At 37.5% G+C, this 26,230-nt stretch overlaps 1 protein-coding gene across 1 annotated transcript in view; it reads right to left on the reverse strand.

The window, feature by feature from the left end:
- The window catches only part of NLK (nemo like kinase), a 143,846-nt gene extending 125,959 nt beyond the window's left edge, over positions 1 to 17,887 (reverse strand). The window contains 1 exon segment of the mRNA XM_079132136.1: positions 15,908 to 17,887. Coding sequence (XP_078988262.1) covers positions 15,908 to 16,365 — 458 coding nt within the window. The 5' untranslated portion in view covers positions 16,366 to 17,887.
- Positions 17,888 to 26,230: the final 8,343 nt, after the last annotated feature.

Consider the following 26,230-nt stretch of genomic DNA (forward strand, 5'->3'; position numbering starts at 1 on the left):
TTTGCCCCATGTTCTGTTTACCTTTATTTTTTACTTATTTTAAGAGCTCCCTGAAGATATTAACTTATATTTTTCATATGGTTTTGCCAGTTTCACCAATTTGAGTGGTTAGGCTTCTCTTATGGTATATCTTACCAAACACACATCTTAAATTTCTTCACAAATTTGATGTTTTCTTACTTTGAAGTCAAAGTAGTAGGCCTTCTTTCTCCAAGATTATAACAAAAGTTACCAAAACTATTTTCTCCTCTTCCTCCTCCCCTTCCCTATTCCATCCCTTCTTTCTTCTCCTCTTCTTCTTTGAGAGGAAGGAACTTTGATTTTTACATTTAAGTCTTTAATCAACTTGGACTTAATTTTTTGGTATATGATACATACAGATCTAACTTCAGCCCCACACCAATGCTAGCTAAATACCCCAATAAAAGTACAAGGTAAACCAGTGGTATGTTGGAACTGATTCACTACTGTTCATGAAGACTGTTACATTTTCAGGAATTTTGCAAGCTGATTGTGAAATACAGCCATAAAAACCTATATTACATAAAGTTATAATGAAGTAATTCACATTTAAACAAAGGTAATAAATACTCAGAAGTCATTACTCCCTAATTATTTTATTATGATTTATGCTTTTACAGTTATTTAACATCTATTTCACCTGAATGGCAAAAAAATACAGTATAATAGTGCACTACTACATACTGTTTTCCAACTCGGTGTTTAGTGACTTCACACTGGTAGCCTGAAATTGGTTACTATAGTATTTACACTACAGGGGTGAAAAAAATCTGCAAACCCTACAAAGTATGCCTTTTTATTTTTCAGAGGCCCTGTTGCTAAACATGTACCAGCATACCACTGAAATAAGCCATTTTTTCTTTCCTAATTTCAATGAGGATCTCTGTTATATATCAAACTGCTTTGGTGTTTTTGTTTGTTTTAAGATATTGGTTATTGAACCCTGCCCTCAAGCATGCTAGGCCAGACCTGTACAACCTAGCTACATTCCCAATCTTTTATATATTTTATGTCAAGAAAGGGTCTCACTAAGTACTGCCCAGACTGACTTCAAATTTGAGATCATTCTGCCTTAGCTTCCTAAGTAGCTGAGATTTTAGGCAGGCGCCACCACAGCCAGCTTGCTTTGCTATGTTTTGGTATATTAGATGAGACTTTAGATATAGTTTCTATGAATTGAATCTTTGTTTTTCTAACATGTTATCACCGCACTTCACTGAAAAGGGTATTTTTCTAAACAATTTAATAACATTCTTTACATAGATTTTAGAAGGCAGTCTTTCTAAGTAAAGGATTATTCTTTTGAAAATAAAGGGCAATCTCTAGAGATATAGTTGGTTACCATACCACCATTTTTAGATTAGGGTTCTTAAAAAAAAAAAAAAAAAATCACTACCATGGGGCTGTGTAAATACTACTCTGAGTGTTCCCTCATACAAATTCTTTCACTGCACGAGGAAATAGGGTATATAAGTGACAGTACTGTTTAAGAGTCACCATCACACACAAACTTAGCACTAGAAACTTCCAACTCAAAAATAAACACTTAATAAGCATCCAGCCTGCGACTGTTAGGCTCCAAACAAGCCAGTGAGACAAGACCCAGTCTCTGATACTCTCGTCATTTCAGTGGATGCCAGTGGGTAGAGAATGTGACACAATGTTCATTACATGAGCACAGAGGATAAGAAGCAAAAACAGAGGAGATTGACTTTGATGTATCTTCTAAGAATGAGCATCTACTTGAAGAGGGAATCAAGGTATAAAAACTAGTTATTTCAAGTTTGCATACCTAAAGAGTCAAGTCAATGTATGTTGTAACCAGATCTTCAGCACCTTTCCAGGTAAACATTATAGTGCCCATATTTTAATGTCTTTCCTACTGAGACACTTTGTGATTTTATTTGCTGATACCAACAACAACTGCATTAAGTAAAACAGTAACTATGGCCTATATATTTCCTTACCTATTAGCAGTCATTTAGGTTTGAGCTTCAACTATCTAATTCTAAGGCATTTACATTACGAAACCATGCAATGTAATAGTTGGGTTGACAACAGAACCATCCTTTTTTGCAACCAAACCCAAGGATCTCACTTTCAAGAGTCAGTATATTTCTGTTATGCCTAATAACTCATATGATAGCCTAGGCAGAAAACACAGCAGCTGTCCTTTCCATAAAGTTGTGGCTTATTAGATACAGAATGACAATTTCAACCATTTCCAATCATTAACTAATATTTCAGACTTTAAAATCTATTTCTTAGGGCTTTGTACTATATATAGAAATAATCATTATCCTTTGGGAAACAATGGCTCATTTACTGAAAATGAGTTTAACAAAGGAATTATTTGGTACTGAAAAATACAGAGCAGTGAATTGCGTGACACAAATCACAGCATCATAAGTTCATGTGACTGCATTAGGGTAATTTACTTTAAAAAAAATTACAGTACTTAAAATTTAGCTTCAACAATGTAATAGCTTGAATCATGCCACAGAATAGTGAAACTAGATTTTAAGATTATTTTGAAAATATTTCCTTAATTCCCAACCTGAGATAAACACCACAAAAAAAGAAAAACTTTTCAGAATGGAATATTTTTATTCTGCCTGAAGCTTAGTTTTGACTGGCACATGTTTCAGTTACACAGTTGATTCACACTGAATTTTCTTTTAAGTTTTAAAAGAATAAACAGCACTTCAAAATAGTCACAAGCTTTAAAACTTAGTTCCTCCTCTGGCTTACAAAACTTTTTCCATGGAATAGTGAGTTGATGCAGTGACTAGAAATTTCTTAACACTGTAAGTCTAAATTTAATTGAAACTCAATCTCAGCAAGTTCTGTAGAAATAGTCTTAAAGTAGATACAGCAAAAGTTACAAAATGCTAATCTACAAGAATAGTTTATGGATATTATTGAACAATTCTTTTAAGTTTTCTAAGGCTTACATTTTCTCAAAAAATAAAAGAGGGGAGCATAATATGCTCAAAATAGATATTCAACAGTTACATTTAACCTGAAAGACTAAGTTGTTATTAGCTACAGGTACATCAGTGACATTAAACCAGAAAACTTGGGAGTCACTGGTACACACAGAACATCCACAGAGTAGTTTAAATATTATGATTTTTTTCGGATGCATTGTTCTTGGCTTAATTTATAAAGTATCTTTATTCATTTTGTCATGCTTTTACAAGAACACTTGCTCCATTTTCAAAGGACATTTAGTTGTCCTTTGAAATACTACTAGATTATTACTGGTATAGCAGCAAAAGAGCAAGTTTTGGTTCACCCTCAACCAGCTGTGTATCCTTGAACAAATCTCTTAGCTTCTCTGGGTCTCAATTCTCCTATTTATAAAATGAGGGAATTAGACTAGACACAGTCTCAAGTATCTTCCAACTCTAATTCCTTTCAGGTAGAACTCTAGGTTTGCGACAATGAAAAAGTCCTCAAAATAAATGGTCAAAAATCTTCCTATAGAATGTTAGTAAAATAAATAGGATACAAAATTGTAAATATAGTGTGATCATGATCCTAATTCTAATAATATTACAAATATATCCAAATCCCCATACCTAAATGCCACCAAAGATAATCTCTTGAGTTGTAAATGCAAACAACTCTTTTTTTCCTTTTGGCTTTTCTGTATTTTTCAAGTGTCCCACAAATAAACATATTGCTTGATAATACAGAGAGGGACTTAGACAGGCAAAACCCTCCTTTTTATGTGCTAAAGGAATTTAATTTGGAAGGCATTCTAGAACTGGAATGAATTTCTCAAAAACAGACAAAATTCTCTAGTGAAGTCACATATCTGATACCTATCAATAGTCATATGAAAGCTGCTGGTTATTGTCTTTGAATTAACATATTTTCAGGGGATACAGGTATTTTTTTCCACTTATTCTAAAACTGATAATTATGATCTCTAACATTTACATAGTGCCAGGCACAGTTCTAAGACTTTATATATATTAATTCATTTAATTTCTCACAAACTCTACTCTTACTAGATATACTGATGGCCATGAAGTACAGAGAGCTAAAATAATTTGCTGCAGATAATGAAGGGGTTAGAACCAGAATTTAAATAAATATGTCATCAGAATATAGACTTTCAACTTCTAAACCAGACTGTCCCTGTGTACTTAAATGCTATCCTCGGGTCACTCCTTGACTGCTTTTGTTCTAAAAGTTCTTCTAAACTACTTTTCTTAAACTTGAGAGAAATAATAGGGAAAGTACTTGGGATGAAAAGACCGGCTAGCCTGGCAAGGTGGCGCATACCTGTAATCCCAGGACTTCACCAGCTGAGGTAAAAGAATTATAAATTTGAAGCCAGTCTCAGCAGCTTAAAATTATGATACAATTCCAATTCATTATTACTTCAAATTTAGATGGGGGCAGGGATATAATTAATCTTCATGCATATCAGTAAATGAATACAATGACATCTGAGGAATAAATAGCATTAATTACTATGTTTAACATTTAAATGTTTTAATAAAGGTGCTTCATAAATTAACGTTATCAATCATGACTCTATAGCTAAAATCTACTGTTGTACCTTTCTAAAATTTTTACTTACATGTTTTAATCATGTTGTAACTAATTACTTTTGAAGTTTTAAAAGAAATATATTTACTTTGAACTGTGGCTGTAGGTACATACCCAGTTAACTCCACAATAACCATAACTACTATAACCTATAGAACCTGGGAAAATGAATGCAGAGAAACCAATCAATTAAAGGCTGGATAAAGGTTCTCACATAATTCTCTGGGACAATTCAATCCAAACCAAGTATTCGTGTGCCCCCTTTTCTGCACAGTACCCACATTACTTGCTAGCTTTCGTAGTTCAAATTTCCCCCACATACTGGGTAATCAGGTTTTACTAAATTTCCACCCCTGTTGAAGTAACTATAGAAATCCATAGTTTCCTATTTAAAAAATTAGAAGAGAGATGGAGGTGAAGAAGAATGGGGAAAAAAAATCTTTGTACCAGATGCCTGTTGACTTAGATGTGCAATGAGAATCACCAGATAATTGCACCCTTTGGGTACTTCGGTACTAGTAAAAATGATACAGTGAAATAAAGTCATCTGGTTTATTTCACTTTAAACAATTTGCAAATCTGTAGCTCTCTGCTATGGTACATTAAGAAAATTAGCATGTACGAAAAATCACCTGCTTATGTAAATTGGCGGATGATTTTTATCCAAGCAGACCACCCCCCCCAAAAAAAGAAAGCTCCAATTTGGGTCAAATGACTAATTTTATCTATTTGTTCAAATCTCTCTCTTCACCTTTTTTCTGTAGCTCAAAGCAAGAATTTTAGGTCAAGGAATGGATAAACAAAAAGTTTCTGGTTTGTTTATTTCTCTATAAGGATTTGACTGCCTGACACCACTGAGCTCTATATTACTTAAATTGAAAACAAGACTGAGAATCTTATCTGAATAATAAAACCACACCACTAAGAAAGAAAATAAATCAATGTGAGATATCTGCTCTAATTGGGAAGGAAAACAAACAAGGCAATGATCTGGTATGAATTTTACCTTCTGTTACTTTAGGCAAACAAGTCTTCAAAAAAGAAAATAGCTCAAGCAACTCAGGGCAAACAGGACAACTGCAGAGAACATCAATCCTGTTTCCTTTATAAGTACACCTGGTCAAGTCTCCTAAGTCTGCCACAAATTAGATGAATGTTTACCTTGATCATTAATGACTGCCTTCCCAGCATCCACTAGCGATACTCACTCATCCCTGTCACATAACTAACTTCATCTCCAGATCCAGGGTGGGCCTGATTGCTCCAAAAGTAATACTATCATCTCCATTAATAGTGATTGGTCAGAAGTGAACATAAAATCCAATAAAGGCCAACTAGAACTGTGCTGGTCAATAAGATAGGCAGTACATGGGACTACTAAGCATCTAAAATGTGGCTAAATTCAAATTGAGATGTGTTGTATACTTTAAGTACACATTTGTAATCCTAGGTACTTGGGAAGCTGAGGCAGGAGAATCACAAATATAAGGCCAGCGCAAGCAACATAGCAAGATCCCATATCGAATTTTAAGAAGGGCTGAGGATGTAGCTCAGTGGTAGAGCAGTTCCCTAGCATGCACAAGACTTTGAGTTCAACTCTCAGCACCCTAAAAAAAGAAAATGATATACATTGCATTTTTGTAGACTTAGTATGAAAAAATGTAAAATATATCATTAATCATTCTTACACAAACATCATTACCTTATGTACATGTATTATTACATGAATGGTATGAATCTACAATTGTGTACAACCATAGAAATGAAAAGTTGTACCCCATTCGTGTTCAATGAATCAAAATGCAGTCTGTAAAATAAAAATAAATTTAAAAATTAAAAAATCATTCTTACAGTAATTACAGGATGAAATGACAATAGGTTGGATATAATAAATACAAATAGGAAAATTAATTTCACTTCTTTTTACCGTGGTTGCTAGAAAATGTAAAATCACATAACACGTTTTCATCATTTATCTACTGGATAAATAAAAGATTTATCTGCTGATTTGCCGGGGCTTTCTATAAAAGTGTTCCTTTCCTCTTGTAAAAGAGCTTTAGGAAGTCACTCTCCTTCTCTAAACATTGTATGCCCTAAACTGCTGCAGCCTTAAAGCTGTGTGTTAAGGGTCATTTTCAGGGAGGTCCATCTATAAACTAGTGAGTCCCTTATCCAATTTCACAATTTAAAAAAGACTCCAGAAAAATATTTTTATTTGACTTGCAAATTAAGCTCTGGCTCCCCAAATCAATTTGCCTGATTTCTCTCTCTCTCCCCGACACCCCGCTCTCTCTCTCTCATACACACAGACACACAAACAACAACAAAAAATCCCACTTAGTATTAGATTTTATTTGAAATTTAAAAATCAGGGATAGGGATGTAGATCAATGGTAGAACACTTGGCTAGCATGCACGAGGCCCTGAGTTCGATCCCCAGCACTGCAAAAATAAAAATAAAAAATTTTAAATCACTCCAAATATTTAATAAAACAACCAATTATGGAACTGGGGGTGTAGCTCAGTGGTAAATGGATTCAATCCCTGGCAGGAAGGGAAGACAAAAGAAAGAAAATAAGTCTAAAACACTAAAAAGGTAAAGTACTAACAGGAAAGCAGTATTATCAAATTTACATATAGGAAAGAACTGACTGCCCATTTACAAACAGGCAGGCTGTCCTCCATGGTTGAACCACACATACATATTCTTCACCAATCAAAAATACAAGTCTTTTGAACAACTGAACATTTAAAATCTGATCTCAAATTTGAACTCTTATATAGAAATCATGAAACTGAAACAGGGTGATATTTATCTCATTTTTCCTTTAAAAGATTTTAGAAGTTATTCATCAAGCTATTCCATAGTCCTGAAAAGAGAAAGTTGTCTGCTAGTTGTGGTCACTAGCAGTTTACTTGCCCACAAGTAAATCCACTATGCTTTACAAATATTAAGGTCATTTTATAATAGAATCTTAGAAAACATAGAACTTCATAAATGAACAAACCAAGTCTCAGAAAGCTTGAATAACTTTAGGTCTTAGGACTGCTGGCAGCAAGACTGGAACTAGAACACTATCTCCTAACTAGTTTAATGTTCTATTTTCTTATCATTCATATATATAAATAAATTCTTCCCAAGGAAATGGCATCTTGAACTTAATAAACATAAGTTACCTGGTTTATTAAGCTAGAAACAAAACCCAAGATTTGAAAAGAATTTTATTCATAAAAACAAAGTGCTGCTAATACTTATTAAACAGTATAATCTAACATGTTATATATGTGTGTATATAATATGCTATATATATGTAGTATGTATGTTATATATGATTTCCTCCCTTTAATACACATGCAAAGGGGAGGAATCAAACACAATCATTTCCTCAAAAGTCATCAATTAATCTACTTGATAAATGCAATGGATTTTTCTTCTCCTCTCATTTTCTGTGACTTTTTATCTACAGCAAAGATCACTTCCATCCTAACACTCTTCCATCATACTGGGTTGTCATTCACTGTGAATACATTTACCTGACTGCTTTCTTTACTTGGACCTCCAGTAACTTCACCTACAATAAAACATTCCATAAGGCTCAGAGGGCCTGAGTTATCCCTACCCTTCTATTTATAAAGCAGAATTAAATCTGACCAAGTCACTGTCTTACTTAAAAAACTCTCAATAGTTGACATTTGCAGGGAGGGTTTCAATCTCTTCTCATTCCCCACCTCTTAAGGAGGTTTTTAAGACATTTTTGTTAACCATTCCCCTTGTGAAATTTTAATATTATAAGGGTTCTGTATATTTCTCTTTGTTCCCTAATTGTTTATTTTTTTAATTTGTTCTTTTTAGTTATACATGACAGCAGAATGTATTTTTGACATATGTATACATGGAGTATAACTTCCCATTCTTGTGGTTGTACATGATGTGGAGTTACACTGGTCATGTATTCATATATGAACATAGGAAAGTCATATTCAATTCATTCTCCTGTCTTTCCCATTCCAGTCCCCAGCCCTTCCCTCAGCTCCCCCCAATCGGGTGTGCTGTATATCCCTTATTTGGTGTATGTAGACATGTGCTTTATTTATGAAAAGAGTAAGATTTTTGCCCTTCCAACCCTGCCATACCAGTTATGCCTTAAGCCTTAACTCTTCAGCATGACATTAAACTCCAGTCTTGTGGTCTCTGAATTTACTTAGAACGCCCTTTCCACTGGTTGATTGACATTCTAAAAACTTTAAAAAGGTAAAGTGTGATTCGGAATAGTAATACCAAATTTATATGTAGGAAGAAAGTGACTGCTCATTTATTTGAAATAGGAAGGCTTTCTTCCACAATTTAAGTATTACCTATTCTAGGAAGTGTCTATGCTTTCCATAAAAATTCCGTCTTTATGCTCCCATAATGTCCAGGAACTATCTCTACTACTGCTGTATTTATGCACTGAATTATAATTATCCATGTACAATCTATCTCCCCCACTAGGGAGATTAATCTTCTTTAATCTCTATCATCCAAAAGAGTGTCTGATAAACAGTCAACACAAAATAAATGGGTTTTATAAGAAAATGTAAAAATAATATATGTAAATTTATGATTACACAAATGGTATGCCTTTACGCCATGTACAAACAGAGAAACAACATGTATCCCATTTGTTTACAATAAAAAAAAAAAAGAAAATGAACCAAGAAAAAAAAAAATATATATCCTTATTTAATACTTCAAATTTAGTTTCAACTCTTCACTAAGGAAGGGATATTGGGTTCCCTGAAAGTAGGGATATACTATTTTTTCATACTATTTACTTGACTGTAAATTCCTTCAAGGCAACATCAAGACCTAAATATTCCCATATCTCAATACCAAGTACAACAGAGATAACAAAAGAAGCTTGATAAAGGTTTACAAAGTTATTCATAGAACAAAATATCCTCGTTTACTACCTACAAGAATGCTAGTCCATAGCAGGTTGACAATAAAAATACATGGACTAGCAAGTTCCAAAAGTGTCAAAAACTTTCACTGTAGATAGTAGATATGATTCAATTAGACCAACTAACTTAAAACACAGAGGTGAAACTGGGTTTAGGTAAAGAGCACCATGGCAGACATCCCTGCACATACTACCCTTTACTCACACCATGACAACTAAATATTAAAATTCAATCTCATCATAATTTCTTTTGAAGTCATCTTTCCATAATGTCAGAGTGCCAGAATTCTTGTTAATTAATGTTTCTTGGCTAAGTATGTCAGGCTACCAATGAAATCTATCATGACTAGTCACATGCTCATTGACAGTTATAACCATTGCCTCAGGCACTCTGTTACTCCTAAGCAACAACAGGATCAAATTGAGGAGCTATTTTAGTTAGGAAATCATTGTTGATGTACATTAGATGACCCAGTCAACAAATAATTCATTGTAGTATGATGGATGCATAAGGAATCATAACTAAAATCCAAATATAATCTTCTAATGAAACAGCTTCTACCCACCAGCTTTATTCCATTTACTGGTTAGATGACAAATGGAAATTTTTCTTTGGTCATCACGATTTCTATCAATGTAACCAAATCGGCATATTAAGGAAAAAACAGCATATGAACAGTTGATTCTTGAATTGCTAGAACATGGACAAGTCTAATAACCATTAAGGATAGCCACTCAATTACACTATAAAAATCAGTAACTCTGCCACAACAAGTTGTGAAGATAATGAAAAATTCCAGAACTCCAGTAAAGAACTTTTTATACCAAGGAACATTTCTATAGTTGCCTTTGCTTAAAGGGTAAAACTGTACAATTTAGATTCTGTAAACATACATCCAGTTAATGTATTTTACAAATATTCTCCTCTAGCATAGCAAAAGGGAACTATATCTGACTAGTATACCTACCATTTCTCTTTCTGTACTTACACCAGTGGTACTAACTGATGATTAAAATATTTAGAAAGACGTTGTTTTAGCTTCTTTTGAAAGGCAAAGTTTCTGAAATGCCTTTTTAAAAAAATTATCTATCTTCTTTTTCTAGGCTGGTTTCAATAGTATAATATGAAATTTCTCCCCAAGCATAAAATAAGTTTCTTTTCTGTGTGTGTGCTATGGTTTTGTGTTTTGTGAACATAATTTGGATAATCTTGTCAGGAGCTTAAATTCAAAATGATTTTCAGTGTTACAGGCTATGGGGTTTCAATCACCAAGAAACTGGTGCATATCATTAGATTGTGCTACTTTCATTCTTTTTTTTCTTTCTCTACGTTATGACCATGAACCTGCAGTTCTAAAAGTAAGTTCATTTGTAGTAGAAATTAACAATATAGATCTCCACATTTCTAGCTTCACTAGGCTGCTTTGTTATGTCTAGAAGAGCAACCATTCCCTTTTTATGGTGTAGGCTCTGCTTCTTCAAAGCTCTTTTCACAAAGCAGACACCCCAAAGAATCCAGCTGTGGCTGTTAATCTTGGCTGGTAGTACAGAAACTTTTCAACATTACAGATTCTTAACCTGTAAAATACATTTGCGTATACTACTCTTTCTGATGCAACTAACTCCATGATTTTCCCCAAACATACCCAAAGCGAGCCCATATTTTAAAGTTATAGTTTGTTATTTATAGAGTAAAAGGACCAGAGAAAACATCAACTGGCGGGGGGGGGGGGGGGGGGGGGGGGGGGGGGGGGGGGGGTCTAATTTTCACAAGAAAGATGAACAAGCTAGACAATTCCTGCCATGCATAAGGGTTTACACTGAATAATTTTTCATTAAATCACACACATTTTCCCCACCTCACTAGCACTTCTTTAGCAATTCACACTTTCTCATCCAAACATAAGTAAAATGAATTTCCACTAAAGCTGAACTTTAACAAAAAGCCTGTCCTTCACTCACTACATTCTGAGAAGCAAAAAAAATAGTTCCCTTCCCAGTATATAAAACTTCCCAATACATAAGTCTATAATACTTTCTAAAACAGTGCCAATGATCTGACTAGAAAACCTACCAAACACATAATAACATGAATTTTTTGTTAGTTTTTAATTAAATGAGAAAACAGAACAGAATTTTGCCTCTTGGCTATGAATTCGACCTTCTTTTACTTCCCTGGCATATAGTACAACTAAGAGGACAGTATGATATTTAAAGTCATGCCTCCAAACACAGTCTACATGTTGATTTCACCAGGTAAATCTGACAAATCTATGGAGACTGTTCCATGCACATTAACAAAGGTTTGATTTTTCTACCAACAATAACTACAATAAGAACATTTATTGAGGGCTTACTGTGTGCTTGATAGTGTACTCACTGGTTTATAAGGATTACTTCATTTAATCCTCATACCAATCCTGAGATAAGACTATCATTATCCCCGTTTTATAAATGAGGAACGGAAAGGGTAAATAATTTATCAAGATCACAGCGTTAGTAACTAAATATTACTACAGTGAAGCTTAAGTTTTGAAAGATAAAAGTAACCTGCTGAAAGTATTAGAATAAAATTCAAAGCTCTCCAACTTTACTTGAAGTACAAAGACAACAGACTTAATGAATCCCAAGATCTTTGATCTTTTAATTAATCAGACAAGTCAAAAACCCAAACACCAATTTTATCAAATAAAAGCTTTTCCCAGACTCACTTTTATCAAGGCAGCATGTGCCATTAATCCAATTTATATTTTACATTGCCAATGTCGAAAACTGCAGTTTAGCAGTCCTAAAAATGCTCTCATGTGGTCAACTTATTACAACTCTTAAGCAGTATACACTTTGTAACCACTTGAAGTTCTCTGTCCCAGAGATGTTACACCTTTAAAGCACAGCATTTTTCTCTGGCAAATGTGCACTACAGTGTACAAAAAGGTATATTTTACATTCTCTTAACCAAATGAGTGAGGTTACTGTTTGTAGGCTGTTATGTGTTTGCATTATGAAAATGTCCATATGGCCATCTGGAAGCCTTGACATCTGATAACAAAGGTAGAATTAGAAATGTTTTGATAACCCATAAGCAACTCTATCATTGGCAATGAATGTATCTGAAGCTACCCCATGATAATATTACCAGGTAAACTGGAGATAAAACATAGCAGACAGTTGTTAATGAAACCTTAATTGAACTGTCAAAGCACCATCTTTACCAGCAAGCTAATGGGTAATTCACTTCTTTTACACAACTGTCCGATATTGATAAGTTATCCCACTAGTTAAATTCAGCAGAAAGACAAATCAAGTCAAGTAAACTAAATTGTTCCATAATAAATCTGAATGGTAAATGCTGCATCATGGAAGAATAAATATAAAAAAAAAATGCTGCATTACTTCTATAAATACCTCTTCTTGTCTACATGCAAAAATAATATTCCTTAAAATTATAAGTCACTTTTATAACCATCAAATAGTATCCCTAAGTGCATGTCCAGAAAAAGAAATAAGAGCAGATATGGTTCCTTGTCATATGCAATGCCAGAAAAATACCTGCAAAATGCACTAATGAATATATGTTTGAATCTAAGTGGATATTATGATATCCAAGTAGTTATATGGTGCATTGAATCAAGTGATGTATTACTGGAAGAATATTTTTATGTTCCATTTTAATCATTTTAGAAAACAGTTATTTCAGACTCATAATATGCCTCTTAAATGAAAAAGAAAAATCCTGTTTCAGTAAATGAAAAAAACCTAATCGATATCTTGGGTTTCAGAATACTAGTGCAAATTCACACTGGTTTGATTTTCAATCTCTAGCTTTAACAATCTTACTCAGAACAAATAGCACTTAAATTCCAAATACATTAAGTAATTCAATTCAGATAGCAAGTCATCAATATGTAAATATAAAAATAGAAAATCATTTGCATACTAAAAACACACACCTGGTAACTCTTTTTCTTTTTTTCATACGAAACTGTATTTTACCTGAAATAGTTGATAAAAATACTCAATAAGGGAACTAGAAAAATTTGGTTAAAAAACAAAAAGGACCAAACAATCAGAGGACACAACATGTAAGGATACAGTGAGATGATGACCAACCTATAAGCCGAGAAGCCAAGCCTCAGAAGGAATCAAACCTGCCAACACCCACATCTTGGACTTCTAACCTTCAGAACTGTGAGAAATAAATTTCTGTTGTTTAAGTGAAAAGAAGGATCTACCCAGGACGATAATTAACCAAGCACTCTAGGACTTGCTAGGTGCTGGGGAGAAAAAGAACTACATCAGTAGATATAGACCTTACCCTCAAAGGGCTGACAAATGTAGTCAGAGACAAGGCAAACATGAAACAACTGGTATTCAAAAGAGGATGGTACACAGAGGCAAACTTCAAGTCCATGTTATATTCCACAGGTCATTCAAAGAAACTCTAGAATGGATTCAAATCAAACACATTGAGATTTTCAGATGTGGGTGATTCATTTTACACACTACTAGAATGTATGCTGAGTGAAAAGTTCTTCACCATCCTGACCCTTTAAAAAATGTTTTTCTCCTTTACCACAAACTTGAAGTTAAAACTTCTATAAACTTCTACTTCACACTACCTTGGTATAAATGTAAGCGAATAATTTAGAATATATTCAAGAATATATTAGAATAAAGAATAATTAATAGAGAATTAAGAAAAATTAATAATTAAAATAAAGAATAATTAGAATAAATTCAATAATTTAGAATATATTCAAGAATGCTGCAACCTGTTTCCTTTTCAGTATCCCTTGTTCTTAGCACTGAATGCAGGACACTAAAAATGAGAGCATTCAGAGCTTAAAAATAAAAATCCAAATTCTCAGAGTTAATCAATGACAAAATTTAAAGAAAAGAACAACCTTTTTCCTGTATCTCCTCTTAGCCCCCAAGGCTTGGAAATCCTCAAGGGTTAGGCAAGGAATGGAAGTTCACAGTGAAATTCCTAAGAATAGGCTATGGAAGGAATAGAGGAAGGCAGAAACAGGGAGGTCTCTGGGCAAAGTGACTAAAGAGGTACCATTATCAGATATACTCTTTCCCATTAGGAAACCCACACACCTTGGAAAGGAAAATGCAGCAGCAGCAACCTCCTTGAAGAGTAGCTGAGAAAAACTGGACTCTACTAGTTTAAAAAAAAAGAAGAGAAAGAGGAAGAAGATGAAGAATCAGATCATTTAGTTGTCTAGATTATAAATCTGAACTATAAAGATAGCTAGTTATAAGGCAAATGGTACTCAATTTTAGCCTCAAACACAAGGACAAAGGAGATATTTACCAAGCGAGTTCCAGAGTTCACTTTCCTGTTGTGATGGGGGTTTTCCAGACATTAACAATCTATTTTTGAAAGCAATGAAAATATCAATTCACCTATCTACACTGGAATGCTTAATCCTTAAAAAATAAAACCCAGTTCACTCTATTTTTGATAGGAATAAATACATTTTATTATAAACTGCTAATCTTCCTAAGAAGGGCAAATAGAACAAAATGCTGCATTTCAAAAATCCATAGACTTTTAAAAATATCCTAGCACTAGCAAAAATAAAGCAGTTTCATTTGTTTAAAAAGTATACTTCCTACAACAGCGACTGACCAAGGGATAAAAGCAACTTAAGAGGCACTAAGTGACACTAAAACATTGTACCAAATGTGGGCCACTGCATAGCTACAGTCTACTAACCTCATTTGTGGTACTCATGTGTGATGCTATATTTAATGCATTCTTATCAGAAGGCTAAAGCTACATACTTCCCAACTGTAGCTTTATGGTTTAAAATAAACCACTCAGGCAGTGATTTAAACTGGTTCAACTATGAAACCTATCTTCTTTGTGGGGATCGAGATCACAAAATAATGCATGAAAAGATGTAAAGGATGAGAAAGTAATCATCCAAAGAATATCCTAATGACAAGATTATTCCAAAGATGGGTCAGTCATTGGCGTTTGCTGCAACTGGGCAACTGATCTAAACTAAATCAAACCCATAAGAGATGACCAAGGTCTCTGTAGGAATAAGTATTTCATACATTGATCTACTGATCTTACATTCAGTGGCTTGCTGACTTTCTGAATAGGAAAGTTTGGTAGTCAACAAACTTATGTGTGTCACTCAAGAGAAGATGCTCCACCAAAATTTGCCATGACTCAAAAGCATAGGCCTAGACTGCCAACGTATTAGGTCTCTTTGCCTCATAAGTGAGGGTGGTTTCCTACAGTGAGTTCAGTAGCTTGCTCCACTTTGGTCAAATGGAGAAAACCATGTGGAATGACTCTCCCAATCGGAATCATGAGGAGAAACCACAAGAAGTTGTGTTTTTCTTCTGATACTCACCAGACAACACCAAAGGCTCCATATCCAATAGGTCTATCCGGCTCAATATCCAGTTGCTGTTGTGGATGATGCGAGTGCTGATGATGGTGCGCCTTAACTGTAGCAGCTGCGGCAGCCTGTACCTGAGCTGGGGCTGCTGCAGCTGGTCCAGGAGCCTGACCCGGTGCCGGTGATGGGAAATATGGCTGTTGCTGCCCAGGGTTTAACATGGCTGCAGCTGCGGCCGCTGCTGCGGCTGCCGCAGCAGCCGAAGAGGTATGCTGCTGTACAGGGTGTACAGCAGCAGCCGACCCCGGATGAAGATGGTGTTGAGGGTGATGGTGGTGGTGAAGGTGAGGAGGAGGAAGGTGTGGAAGGTGGTGGTGATGGTGGTGGTGGTGACCTGCTGCTGCTGCAGATGTACCGCCATTGTAAGCCGCCATCATTTTTGCGTTGGCTCTTGCGCCACAAAGAGACATTCAAAAAAATGCCCTTTGATTGGAAAGCAAACTGGGTCAAGCTGTCATTTGGCCATTTAAAAATGAAGAAAAACCACTCACTCCACCTCCAAAATCATAGAGTGTAACTGGCTTTATGTCTTCATCAGTCAATCCAAACAAGTTAGAGGATCTTGGTGTTTAATTTTTGGGTGAGCGTATGTGGAAAGGTGTGAGTTGCCCACAAAAAAAAAGGAAAGAAAAAGAAAAAAAAGAAAAAAAAGAAAAAAAAAAAGAAGGGGGAGGGGGGAAAGGAGAAAAAAAAAAGAAAAAGGGAAAAAAAGAACCCTTCCCCCCAGGATTCCTGCCACAAGTGGTACTAAAACTCCATTCTTACTTTGGGGGAGGTTCCAACTTTGAATATGGGAATAAAGGCCAAACCTCCCGACCCCCTGAACTCCACACACGAAAAGGATCAGGTAACACACCACCCTTGGAATCTTGTAAGAGGGTTGACTCATCTACCCCTTCCATTCCCACATCCTTTTCTAAACACCTACCACCTCCTCAAAAACACAATTTTTAAAAATTCCAACCACCCTAAGTGAAAAAGACGGGGGAAATTTTCAGGGAAACCAGTTTCCAGCTTCCCCCCCCCTCGAACTCTCAGGCCTTCCTACATCTCCCCCTATTCTTAGTCTGGTTGACCTGATTGGGGCGCGGGGGGGGGGGGGGGGGGGATGTACCAAACTTTCCTGGGCAGAATGAGCCAGGGAAGATGGTTGGAGGAATAAGTGAGAAGAGGCGACAGGCAGGACAGAGAGGAGAAAGAGAACCGGGGCAAAAGTAAAGGTAAGGAGGTGCAGGGAGGAATGAAAGAGAGATGGACAGCACTCGGACGCCCAGACAGAGGGAACCGCCCCGGTAGGAGGTTAGGGTCCCGGGGCCAAAGAATAAGAGCCCCGGGAGGCGGGCGGGGTACGGTCGGAAGCGGGCTGACTCCTGCCCCCGCCGCCGGCTGCTTCTGCTGAGGAGGGTTGGGGGGGAGAGCGGGTGGGTCCCCCCGCGCGACGGCCCCTGCAGGGCTTAAGGCTGCTCCGTCTCCCCCCCTCCCCCCCCACCCGGCTTCCGTCCCCGCGGCTGCTTTCTCCTCAGCCGCCGCGGCCGCTTTCTCCACAGCCGCCGCCTCCTCAGCCGCCGGTGCCGCCGCGGCCGGACTCACCTCCCCTAGCAAAGCCGGATAGAGCGGAGCCAGCGGCGGACACGCGCAACCAGCCGCCGAGGCCCCGCCCCCGCCTCACACTGACCGGTTGCCCTGGCCAATCCACGCCCACCTGTCCGCGTCTGCCTCCAATCCTTGGCCGGGAGCTTCAGACAGGCGCACTGTTCGACCAGTGGCAACAAGGTGTGGGTCTCCTGGGGAAATCCCGCCCCCAATCCGGGATGGGCAGACGGAAAGACCAATCAGAAGGCAGATTTTGGCCTGATCGACAAAGCTGAAAGCCAATTAAAAATCAAAGATCTCTGTGACATTTTTCTTTCGCCTCTCTCCTCTTTTCTTTTTCTTCTTTTATTTTTTTGGCAGGAGCAGGAAGCTGCGTGCTAATCCCGCCTGCGAAAGCTGGAAGAGAGGGGCGGAATGAGAGAGCCAATCATGAGCCAGAGACAAAGAACAGAGCAACCAATCCTTGGGTTGAAGATAAAGTGGGATGGAACTGGGGCCAGATAGACATACGATTTAACAAATGGAAAAAAAGGTTGATTTAAGTCCCGCCTTTCAGATCTGCTATAGGGCAGGATTATGGAGAACTTGCTGTCATATCGGAGACGAACCCTTCAAGGGGCGGGGCCAAGTGAAAGGGGTGTGGCCTATACGGGGGCGGGACCGAGACCAAGAGGGAGTAATCCAAATCATCACTGGTCCATTGATAAGAGCTACCTAGTTACTATCCATTGTAAGACAGAGGTGTGGAAAGACAGGAAGGGGTGGGGGGGTGAAGGAAGTTGAGCTTCAGAAACTAAATGTTCAAGGTTACCCAACAAGACAGACATAGGAGAAACTCAGTAGACTGACAGTTCATAGTCTGACTGGTCCATCATGGTTAATTTGATCTTGACCAAAAAGAGGCATTCTCTCCAGCATTCAGAACTTCCTCTCAACAGATGTAAAGCTGTTTGGTATGAATTAAAACCAAAAAAAGTAAACTTGACCACAAAATAGTAATCGTCTCCCAAATTTTCTAATCAAGTAAGTTCTAGTCATTGAAATCTTGCTAAAATAACATCATTCTCTTTTGGGGGAGCGCGGGCGGACTGGGGATTGAACTCAGAGGCACTCAACCAATGAATTACATCCCCAACACTATTTTGTATTTTATTTGCAGAGTTGCTTACTGCCTGAGTTGCTTACTGCCTCACCGTTGCTGAGGCTGGCTTTGAACTCATGATCCTCTTGTCTCAACTTCCCGAGCCACGTGCACCACCGCACCCGGCATTATTTCACTTATCTGAGTTGACACCACTAACATCTTTAATACATCTTCTTGCATTTAGGCTGCTCTCCTTTAAACCATCCTTCACTGAGGGCATAGTAACATTTTGAACTCTCATCAGCCAGAAAGGAGACTAGTGTTGAGGACAATTACTTCCAGAACTTCCCCTTCTTTGACCACATTTCAAATGTGTGATCTTCCAGCCAAGATGCCACAATTTCATGTTATTGGAGCATTCATTTCCCCCCGGGGGTTTCAGCTCTAAGTTTTCTGTGGTTGAACCAAAAAAGAAAACATGTGCATGTGCAGTTTTCTACAGAAATTATGATTCCATGAAAGAGGAGATGAAGAAGGTTGGTATCTTTCAGAGTACAAAGTGATTTTGGAATATAAAGAATTTCTTTCAATTGCCTTCTTTAGAGTTTGTCACTGACCTGTGTTCTTGATCTGTGAAACATATATGAGGTAAAGAACAGTTTTCTTGATAATGAATTAGCAAATAAACAAGTAAATAAGAAATAAAAAAAAAATAATCCCCTCTTACCTAAGATTTCACTTTCCATCAATTTCAATTATCCACTCCACTGCAGACCAAAAATGTTAATGGAAAATTCCAGAAATAAATAATTTGTATATTATAAATCACACACCTGTCTGAGTGGTGAGATGAAATCTTAAGCCATCCCATATGGTTTATACCACTCACTCCTTAGTTATTTAGTAGCCCTCTCAGTTATTAGATCAGTGGTCAAATGCCTAAGTCATTCTCCCCACTTCATCTCATCACCTAGGCATCATTTCATCTCAAATCATCACAAGAAAAAGGGTGATATATTTTGAGATGAAAAGACCATATTCACATAACTTTTATTACAGAATACAACACGCAGTTGAATATCACTAATCTGAAAATCCAAAATTGGAAAGACTCCAAAATCTGAAACTTTTTGAGGGCTAACATGATGCCACAAGTGAAAACTTCTACTCCTGACTTCATGTAACAGGTAGCAGTCAAAACACAGGAACAGGGTCTTGGGCTGGGGCTCAGTGGTAGAGTGCTTGCCTAGCACATGTGAGATACTAAGTTTGATTCTCAGCACCACATAAAAAAACAAACAAATAAAACAAAGGTATTGTGTCTATCTGTAGCTAAAAATATTTTTAAAAAAGAAAAGAAAAGAAAAAAGAAAGAACCACAGGCACAGCTGGTGTAGTGGCCAACACCTGTAATCCCAGAGGCTTGGGAGGGTGAGGCAGGAGGATAACAAGTTCCAAAAATCTATACTATATAATATTCCAAAATCACCCAAAAAGGGTCCTTTGTTTTGGACCAAAATGCTTCTGGTCCCAACATTTTGGATAAGCAATATTCAACCTGTATTTGTTCTATTTTACTGTGCCTAATTTATAAATTAAACTTTAAAAATTATAATTTTTCTATATTTTAATTATTTATTATAAATGTATATAAAATATACATAGTTTAGGTATTGCTTAAGTATTATCCACTATTTCAGGCATCCACTGAGGGTCTCAGAATGTTTCCTCTGCAGATAGGGGGAAATAATGTACACATCTGACCATGCCTCTATCCTTGAATAAAGTCAATAAGACTAAACAGCCTGGCTTGACATGGTTCCTGCCTATTTCAAGGACCTTATCTCTTATCTCCACGCTCTATACTTCAGACATTCTGAACTTCTTTCAGTTCTTCAAATGCTTTGTTGCCTCCTGACCTTCACTGCATTTCTTCAGCTCAAAACAATCTGTACTCATGCTCAACTTCTCTAATTCATCCTTCTGGTGTTCATGAGAATTTCACTTTTTTCCTGCAAAGCTTTCACTACCCTTGTTCTGGACTATGTGTCTGTGTTATATATCTTCATGGCACTGCCTCCCTCATAGCATTGAGAACTCTAATGCTTTAGAGTTTGACCAGGGCAGAGAGTTTGTCTGCCTTACTCAGTGTCATATGCCTAATTCCTAGGATTTTGCCTGAAAAAGGTGAAGACACTAAAGATTTGCATGAGTTACTGTGTGTCAGAGACCAGGTACAAATCCAAGTCTGTCATTTACTAACTCTTGATTTAGACGATTTAACTAACCTTTCTCAGCCTCAGTTGTCCCAACCAAAATAATATGGGATTCATCAATCTGATATGAGGATTAAATGAGGTGATATATTTAAAAATGCTTGACAAAGAGTAAAAGTTCAATATACATTAATTCTTCTACCCTCACTCTCACATTATATTTGGGATGCCATTCCAATTTTCCATTGTACATCAGTTTCCTTTAAAGTGTGTTTCCTAGAAGCTTCTCCTCCCCACCCCTCATTTTTTCATTTGGTGCATCGTAGTTGTACGTAACGGTGGGATTTGTTGTCATATATTCCTCTGTACACCCTAGGAACTTCTTAACCATGCAAATCCTCTAGTTCTACCCCCAACTTACTGAACCAGAATCAGGGATGAGAAAGGGAAGCAGGAATCTGTTTAACAGCCCTCCAGATGAATCTTACATAAAGTTTAAGAAGCACTGACTTTAGAGGAAAGAACCTTAGTCTTCTTACAGTTTAACCTTTAGCACCTATTATCTTACCTAACACATAGGAATACGTGTGAAAACTGATCTAATCTAGCAGAAACTGATGACACATTAAAAGTTACTTATTCCTTCCACACATATATATTGAGCACCAGTTATATCTAGTCGTCGTTTAGCTTCAATGTGGAAGAACTTGCATTAGCTTCCACCTTGCAGAGGCTCTCATTTTGTTTGGAGCAAGAATTTCCAAAATAGGAGTGCATACTCCAAAGGGTTTACAAAGTGACCTATTCGGCTCTTGGAAGAAATCAGTACTACTTCTATTTCCATTTTATTTTTTATTTTGTCTTTTTTTCAATGTTAATTTTGTTAGTGTTTGATAATGTATGTAATGCCAAAGTGGTGTACATAATTTATACACAAATAAAATATACAAGTTAAGGAGTTGTGATCCCAAAAAATTATTTAAAAAATTGGGGAATCATTAGTCTAGTGACCATTTACTGTTCTTGGTTTAGATCAGTGCTGCCCTATAGAAATGTGAAAAACATATATGAGATTTAAAATTTTCTAGTAATTACTTTAAAAAGCTAAAACAAACAGGTAGAATTATTTTTATATAGTTTATTTAACCCAATATATCCAAAGATTGTCATTTTAACATGTAATAACTATAAATATTCAAGTCTTTGAAATCTGGTATTTTGCATTACATAAAGCACCACTCGACTGAACCGAAAGTTCAGTTTTGTCTGTCACAGTAGTCATATTTCAAGTGCTCATTAGCCACATGTGGCTCATGGCTACCATATTAGCACAGATCTAGTTCATGGGTTTGAATTCTTGTTCTACCCCTTACTGGGTATGTGACCTTGGGCAAGTTCTTTAACCTATCTTACTGTGAACATCCTTATCTGTGCAATAAAGAGGATCCCTGACTTCTTCAGCTGTGATGATTCAAAGAGACAGTGGAAAGCACATAGCCCAGGGCCTGCTGGCTTCTCATCAGTGGCAGTAAGCAGGGTGGTTATTATTAGTATTACAACCCAAGGCCAAGTGCCCTAAGTGTCAGATGAGAAATATTCTTTGGGGACAGCTCAGTTCATATCCCCAGCATTCAATCCACATGGGATGCCTATCCCCTTAAACACTTCACAAGACAGTACAATTTCCAGCCCTTTCCATCCCGTTCCATTTTCAGGAGCTGAGCATGATGAACGAGAAGTCGGAAGTGAGTCAGCAGGATAGCACTTAGAGCCTAAAAAAGCAAGCAGGACATCAGAATGCATAAGCAGGAATATAATGTGCAGGAAGTGGAGGTGATCTTCCTTTTCTTCCAAGAACTGGCTCGCCCCATGAGTTGTCGGCGGTCTTTGTAGAACTTGGGCCAGGCCCAAGGTGATTAAAGGACAACACCGGAGCACCTCACATTTGATAGTGCTGGGTGCTCGACCTGAGTTGAGCATGTGACAAATCACCAATGCATCAGTCTGCAAATGAAGAAAGAGTAGCAGGAAGCCAAGCTAATTTATGGAAAACTCACACAGCTAGTGTTGCCAGCTCCATCTTGCCCATCTGTGTACCCCACAACTGGAGAGAATGACCAAGAAGTGATACCTTGGAGTAATGGGGTACAGGGAAGAACAGGCAGAAAATTCTTCCACTTTCAAGTCTGGCAGCCAAGGGTCTTCTTCCCTGGTAAATGATAACTGTTGAACACTTGTTACCCAAAAACCCTCAGCAGAAAGCAGGTAGGATCACTTCTGACCTTTCAATATATACCCCTTCCGGTTCATGCTTCCTCTTTGCCCTGGCTTCTGCCTGCAGGCCTGGTTCATCCTTCTACTTCTTCTTCTACCCAAGTTCTACTCACCGTTCAAGGTTTTGCTGTTGGAACCTCAGATATTCCATGAAGCTTTTCTCTGATTGTAATCCTTCTAGATCCCACGCTCCCCTAAAGAACTTAGGCATTCATTGTCTGCCACATTTATTGGAAACATGCAATACTGTGAAAAAACTTTCTAGCTGTGTGACCTTGCATACCTCATGCTTTTGAGTTTCAGTTTCCTTGTACATGTAATGGGAGTAGTAATACCTATTTTAAAGGATAACATAATATTGAGAGAACTAAATAAGGTTGTGTGCTACTATACAAAACTGCTAGCACAACACCTGACCTAGACTGACCACTCAGTAAAGGTGGTTTTCCTCCTCTCTTCTATGTATCGTTTACTTGTTAATTTTTTTTTTCTTGGTGGCTCCATTTCCAGTGCTCTTCTCCTTGGGAGGTTGGTTTCTTGGGGATGAGATGTGATACTTAAACCTTAGTAAATTATAAAATGTTTCTCCCATTTCCCCCTCATCCATTTCCTGAGTTCTTCAAGCTCTCTATCAGCCTTGTGACAGCATAGATCTGTCAGTGCCAAAATAAAGTTAGAGGCTTGATATGCAGTAGTGTGAGCAAGGCTGAAAACCTTTGAGGAATTTGATAGTGCTATAGGACAGAGGGCATGTCTATTATCAGTTAAAGGAAGGATCCATAGGAGAAGCCAGAGAGGTCAGGGGAAGAATTGGTGTAGGGGAGAGTGGGAGGAGTCAGGAGTCAATGCAAATGAGATAGAGATGGGACATGGCAACATGCCAGGGACTGGGAGAAGCCAGAAGAGTCTAAGTTCACATGCTGCCTGGACCTGTCCCACAATTGGGCCTCCACCCAACTCAACAAAACAGTCTCTGAGTGCCAAAAGAGTTCCTTGTGCATGTATCTGAGGACTTTGGACTCATTTCCCCTCTCTCCATCTTTCAGTTCCTGGGTGGAATGTTCATCCCAGCTCCAAACCCTAGGACCAGATCTTAACCATGACCCACAACCTTGACCATGTGAATTAGGCGATACCCCAAACTTTCCTCAACCAGCGATTAGCATTTTCTCTTAAAATTAGTTCTTAAAGAGTTTAAAATATATTATAATATCATTATGCTTAAAGTTTTAGGTATCTTTTAAAATTTTGACTACTTAAGTCTTAATAAATGAAAGTCCAATGCAACTCCCATGCCTTGGACATAGCAATAAAATGAGAGATGTTTCAGAATGTTATACAGGATGTGTTCTGTGGATTCATTTCCAGCTTGAACACCAAGTACAAGACATTTTTCATCAAAAGGACAATAATGAGCTGGGTGCAGTGACACATGCCATGTAATCCCAGGAGGCCAAGGCAGGAGAATCACAAGTTTGAAGTCAGCCTGGGCAACTTAGGGAGATCCTGTCTCAAAATAAAAATGAAAAGAACTAGGGATATAGCTTAGTGGTAGAGCGCCACTGGGTTCAAATATTGCAAAAACAAAACAAAACACAAAACAAATAAACAAACACAAAACAGACTTCTGGTTTCAGTGATATGCTGGTAAAGGTTTACAATTGGCTGCTCAAAAGAAAAGCTAGGGAAAAACAATACAACAACCACCCTGATTGTAGCTGACATCTGTGCATAAAAACCTTCCACCATGGTTAATTTCAAGCAACCAGTAGGACATCACTGAAGGCAGAGTTAGGAAAGACATATACACGGCAGGTGAGGGCCCTTTCAACATACAATGTCTGTTACCCTTCTCCCTTCACTTAATAGGTATGGGGTGTGATCTAGATATCAGGATTTTTAAGACTTCCCAGTAGATTCTAATGTCCAGCAAACTTGGGAACCACTGGCTTAAAAGGCCTCCTAATAAGGTCCCAGAAGCAAAAAACAGGCCACTTGATTGCCTTCCAGGGCAGCTGGGTTGTAATCCTAGCCTCCTAGAAAGCCTCCATGGGAAACTAAGCAGTTTGCTTGGTGGGCACAATCTCAGTGCACAGCAGTGGGGGTGGAGGTGGGGGTGTGGAAGGGAGGCCAGGATCATTGTGTCAATGTCATCGTCTGACCAGAAATTCCTGGGAGTGCTGGAAACACTGAATTCCTGCCCCAGGACACACCTCCAGGGATATCATTATCCTTCTATTAAAACTGTCTTTATTCTGACCAAGTGGCAAGTGCTCGATTTGCTTAATTCTTAATAGTTATACCTTCAGCCCTGCGGATTGCTTCTTAGTCATTTTAGTAGAAGTGTACCTATGCCTCCATGGGGAAGTGGCAGAGGAATGACACTTTCTTCTACAGATGACTGCTGGACCCCACCTCTGGTCTCCACAGCCCCTGTGCTTACTTCTGTCCTGGTGCTTGTCACATGGCCATGCAGATGCTTATTCATCTGTTGTTTTTAATGTTCTTGGTGCTTCCAGTGGCAGGGACTGGGCCCCTACTTTAAATGTTCTTGTCCCCAGAGCCCAGTGTGTGTTCTTAAGATGAAATAAACTAGTTGCTCCCATCACGTTACCAAGTATATTAAACTTTTTAAAACACAAGTATTTCATGAATAGATTCTTATTTTTTTTTTAATTCAAAGTTACTATTTAAGCAAAACTTTCCCTTGACTCTATTAACCTGTTCTGTTCTACTCAGAGATGATCAACTATCATTAGGTTAAGAGTGCATCCCAATGATTTCGTGTGCATTTACACACACGTATACACATATGTGCACATAGAAATGCATACATTTTTTGTGTTTTAAAAATGCATACTATAATACCATACATATAGTTCTAAAAAATACATTTTCACTTAACAATATGCTTAACAATCTATCTTTGTATTGATCTACTGGTTTAAAATGCTGAAGTCACAAGAATTCAAGAATTTGAGTACAAATTACTTTATATTAGGAGGTTGGTCCAGAAATACTGGTAGGGGAGTGGGAAAGTGACACAAGGAAGTCCATAAAGGATGTTTTTGAAAGCAAGTCATCACTGTAGGTAGCCAGAGCTCAATC

Source organism: Sciurus vulgaris (assembly GCF_902686455.1).
Source record: "Sciurus vulgaris genome assembly, chromosome: 3".
NCBI lineage: Eukaryota > Metazoa > Chordata > Mammalia > Rodentia > Sciuridae > Sciurus > Sciurus vulgaris.